The sequence below is a fragment of the Thermobia domestica genome, chromosome 7 (genome assembly GCF_964235325.1).
Source record: "Thermobia domestica chromosome 7, izTheDome1.hap1.1, whole genome shotgun sequence".
Taxonomy (NCBI): domain Eukaryota; kingdom Metazoa; phylum Arthropoda; class Insecta; order Zygentoma; family Lepismatidae; genus Thermobia; species Thermobia domestica.
In genome coordinates, this window is record NC_137460.1 from 186,122,308 (window position 1) to 186,127,266 (window position 4,959).

The 4,959-nt window shown below is 33.9% G+C and overlaps 1 protein-coding gene across 1 annotated transcript; it reads left to right on the plus strand.

Annotated features, from left to right (window-relative positions):
- The first annotated feature begins 2,116 nt into the window (after nucleotides 1-2,116).
- On the plus strand, nucleotides 2,117-4,730 carry LOC145690614 (V-type proton ATPase subunit S1-like). The gene has a single exon (XM_081765675.1). The coding sequence runs from the start codon at nucleotides 2,186-2,188 to the stop codon at nucleotides 3,410-3,412; it is 1,227 nt and encodes a 408-aa protein (XP_081621801.1). The 5' UTR covers nucleotides 2,117-2,185; the 3' UTR covers nucleotides 3,413-4,730.
- The last annotated feature ends 229 nt before the right edge of the window (nucleotides 4,731-4,959 follow it).

Here is a 4,959-nt window from a genome sequence, read left to right on the forward strand (position 1 = left end):
GGTGTTTCAGAAGTTTCGTAATTTTTGTTCCATCAAAAATGCCTTCCTTGACTTTTGCGTCCGATAAATGTGGAAACTTGTTTGCAGTATATTGAAAACAGGGGCTATCTTTGTATAAGGCCTTCACAAACTGCTTCATGATTCTCAGTTTGATGTGTAGCGGTGGCAGAATATCTTTTTGGGGTCAACTAAGGCAGCATTTGTAACATTTTCACACTGTGTGTCAACACTTATCTCTTTGGACAGACAGCTGTAGACCAGTGTTTGTCCCTAACTGTGCTATCCCTTTCACTTAAATGACAAGAAAATCTAGTGTAAACGAGGTTGGGTAAGTTTAATTTGTGCGGATACTACAAACTACAGAAATGCTAAATTCGCAACACTGCATTTCATATAGTAGCAATTCTAAAAAATAGACTGATACCGGACGAATTCGATGGATGGGGTAAATTTGGTGGAGGAGTGTTGGATTGACAAATATGCATAATAATAATAATAAAGCAAATCGTGGCCATACTAGTAGGTTAACTGGCGATTCACTGTTATTGCAAAGTAGTACTTATACCCGCAATGGGAAGTTTAGAAACAGTAAATGGCGATTGTTACTAAAACTAGTCGTCATACAAGAAGGCTAATGATTTCTGAAACTAGGAGACCTTATTTAGTTAAGTTACTTATCATAAAAGGAAAGAAAGAAAAGTAACTTGCCTTTTGCGCAGCAAAATTTATTCATATTTTGGTTTATTTTTTGCTATGGTATATTACACTGACTGCACGTATTGTTAATATTGCCACTGCTACTGCTTTGACACTGCAAGTAAAATGTGATTTTACTTTTATCCTTGAAATCTCTAATCCTTTTACAAACATAAACCTCATGTGCGAAAGACAGGTCGGATGAATCACATGTTATATAAGAAAGTTTTCAAATATTCTTACTATTACACTTCTGATATAGATGTTTTCTCATAAATTTCTCTCTACTTTTGACTACAAGGAAGGTAACCGGACAATCGTTCTAGACTAAAAACATAAATAATGTGTCAAATTTACTACTTAATATTACCGTTATTTCCCGCATTATAGCTATTTTGTTTATCTACAACGAAGTTTTTATATGTGTACTGCAATATTGTCAGTCAATTTCCATCTCTGACTGTGACAAAAATAACGGAACAATGCTTCAGATCTAAAGGGAGTTCGTAAGGATCTAGGGTCGTTTTCTCGAACTTGGCCTCTGGAAGGTAGTCTAGGTTTTGTGAACAGAAGTGTACATAAAAATAACAATTTTATCAAACGACATAAATTTAAAAAATACGAGTTTTCCCTCAAAATTCCATTTCTACATTTCTCAAAAACTAGACCAGATAGAACATATCTGACTTCAGATTCGTAATCAGGAAGCCAAAAGCTGAAGGAACGTCTACTTGCATTCAGGAAAGAGAAAAAGAAAATAAAATTTTTGGGCGTAATTTAAAAAGTGAGCAACATGCATATTTATAACAGTTTGCGTCAACGCAACGAAAAGTTTGCGATTTAATTTGCGATAATCTGCATAGCAATTATAATCAGTAGTTATTTCAGAGTTTATCAGGGAGCAGAAGACCATACATCGACATAGAAGTTTCACTTTTTGTTAGTGTATTAGTATACAACTTATTACGGGCATGTTTCTCAAACTCAGAAGCGGCAATTGCCCTTCTCAAATGACGTCCCTCGTTATAATGACTTTATACAGTTTTTTAACGTTGCTTTTCTGTGCGCCGAATTTTGCGAAGTCTGGTACAGTATGTACTCCCCACCCTCACATTCACGACTGGAATTGTTTAGAAATAACTTTTGCCAAATATTGATGTGTATATAGGAAAATATAGATAACAAGCTCGTAACTCTTTTATCTTTATCTTTATTATTATTATTTCTTTTTTGAATTGAAAGGAATAAGGTTATCAGTATTTCTGTTTTATCATATTTAATAGTGTCACGTGAATCTCAAGTGGTACTTGTACAAGAGATAGAAGGTGGGGCGAATTTTCAACACAAGAATTACTATGAGTCTTATCTCACCGATAAGATTGTCTAATCTGGTGATGACGTTTTCTGCTATACGTTTCCGTTACTCGTGAACAATTACGATAATCTTTCTTCTTTGGTACCTTAGGAATGCAGTTAGTTCTTAACAAAGATGAAACCGTTTTTATTATTTTTGTGTTTTATTTTTGCAGCAGAGCTCGCTGAATCAAATGTGCCAGTAATTTTATGGAAGTCAAATTCATTGAGTGATAATGATTCACAATTAATTCCAGCATTGAAACAATTGACTACCGAGGAGTTTGAAAGTGTTTTGAAACAAAAAATCAAAAGTAAACCATTTATCCTTGTTTTTCTGGAACAAAAACTAAGTGTTGAAGATTTTAGTTGGACAAATGCAGGTGAGAGTCGCCGGTTTCCTCAGTTACAGCGACTAGTTGTGGAAAATGCTGCTTCTGTGGACTTTTTTCCTTCTGTGAGTAATCCCATGAATGCATTACAAGATTTTCGGTTGAAAGAATACTCTTGGAGTGGTGTTACTAAACATTCGTTAGCTGTGATAGGTTTAAACGATAATTATAATGGAATGATAATTAAGTCTACTAATGGCCAAAGCAAAGAAGAGAGAGAAGTTTCATTGCGTGAACATGATGATATAATAATGAAAGTTTATGGTAAGCTACGCGAAAGAAATACTACGGATATTTTAACAATTTACACAGGAGAAGCTTCTCCACAACACCACGCCGCTGCCAGATTTCGACGAAATGAGCCAACATTGTTGGCAAAGACAAGTAAAATTTTCAACGAAAGCAATTTTATGTTCTATGCACCTTCAAATATTACTGTGGTTTGTGAAAAAGAAAATACTACAATGAATGTGCTTAAAGTTGATGTTGATGAAGCTATTACAGCAATATTTGTTTTATGTAATGATAATAACAAGTGCTTGAACCTGACGCTGGATTTCAGTCTTTCCGAATTAGGCTATTGGAGTGTATCAAGTGCCAAGACTAATCCTGCACCTGAAGTGTTATCTTGCCTAAATGAAGCACATAATCTAACGAAAACTATTTATAAAATTGAAGCTCCAGTAGGCTTTTCTTATCATTGTAGCCGAGGTGTGAGTTTCTCTTCAGACCAAGTGACTGTCCAGTTTGGAAGTATCCAAGTTCAAGCATTTACAAACTCTACAAGCCGGTTCAGAGATGCTTATGATTGCGTACAGTTTTATACAATTCCCATTTTATCTGGTATGTTTGTGACGCTAATTCTAGCTCTTATCTTCTCCTGGGGTATATGCATGATTATGGATCTGAAAACAATGGATAGATTCGATGATCCGAAAGGAAAAACAATTGTTGTCACTGCAACAGAATAATTATAATACAGTAGTTTATGTCGAATATTCCTTTAATCCAATAGTTAGAAAAGTTTTCGGAATTTTAATTTATGTGATATATCAGGATTGTCCACAAGGGCAAGCATGTTATGGAAGTTTTAGGTGTAGAGAGAAAGTTAGTAATAATAATGTTTAATTAGAAACTTCAATGCTAATAAGAAACTTTAACAATGTTTAAAAAGCATACTTATGAAAGAATGGGGTTAAGGTTCGCAAAGAATGGGGTTAAGGTTCGCATTTAGAGCGCTAAGATTAAAAATATAGTGTAAATTGAATGAATTATACGAAATTTAAGCATCAAACAAACATAAAAGGTATTATTATCGTATGATGACTAATTACGGAGAAAAAAATAAGTTTTAGGCCATATTAAGTAAAATAACCAATATAGCATAATATGTCAATGTTGCAAACTCACTGTCTTAGTAACTAATCTAGGGAATGTGTATGTGTTTTTGTGATGCAATAGGGGAGAGAAAAGTGCTGATTGATCCTAGCATCACTCTACGACGCCCCATAACGTATCGCTCCTTTGGAGCTCGGTGATATCTTAAGTTAGGGAGCATAAATTTGTAAATCTACGGAAGAAATAGACTATGTGAATTGACATCACAAGTAGGATTGTAAAATGTGACGCTGGTCAAGTTTAGACATACCACATTTTGTAAAATTTACAGCTAAAATTCAACACTGCTTGAAAAGACGTCTATAGGGAACAAGTTTCTGCACGCGGCAGATTTAAATAGTAAAATATCAGCTGTAGTTGGTTGCCAACATAACAGAAATGTAAATTGGTTGTATATTTCTGTTGTGGTGATGTTGTATTTCACCTTCAAATATTTTATTTTACCGATGGTTGCTCCCACAAATCTGATAGATAAGGTGCATGAAACTAACTCGTAGTCAGATGTTTCTGTCAGACCCTGTTATCGATTTAATCTTTTTTTTTTTTTTAAGAGTACACTGAATTAGACTTGCAAAAGAACTCATTCTTAAATGTATTTATAAAACTATTCTTTAGAACGATTTCCACATGAACTGTACTACCGAAACTGAAAATATAAATTGTTACACTTTACCTTCTGAAAAGTGATAAATTGTATACTAAAGTATATTTACGATATACATATTTTGTATCCAATTTGACAAATATTAATTACTCCCTGTAAATCTATATTTGCTTCATGCGAATTATAATCGAACAAAATACAATGAATTTTTTTGCCGTTCTTGTTATAATTACTTTTAGGACGTTTTGTTTTAATTATTGTTTAATAATTTTGTTGATAACCTTGAATTTACCCATGGTTTCTTTATCTGGTCCTTCTGTGATAACACCTTGACAAAACTGTTCGAAGCTTTTTTTTTTTCCTCCCTTAATATATTCTGCATACTGGAGGTTGATGGAAAATGCTAATTGCTTCTAATTTGAAATTCCGAGAAGTGGAACAGAGTTCTTGAGACTGGTCTTAAGTTATTTTCCTCGAAACTTCCTTCTAAGTGACGCTTACAAGAGGGCAAACAGC

Coding starts and splice junctions, on each gene's coding strand:
- LOC145690614 (XM_081765675.1), top strand. CDS start 2,186: ATGAAACCGTTTTTATTATTTTTGTGTTTTATTTTTGCAGCAGAGCTC.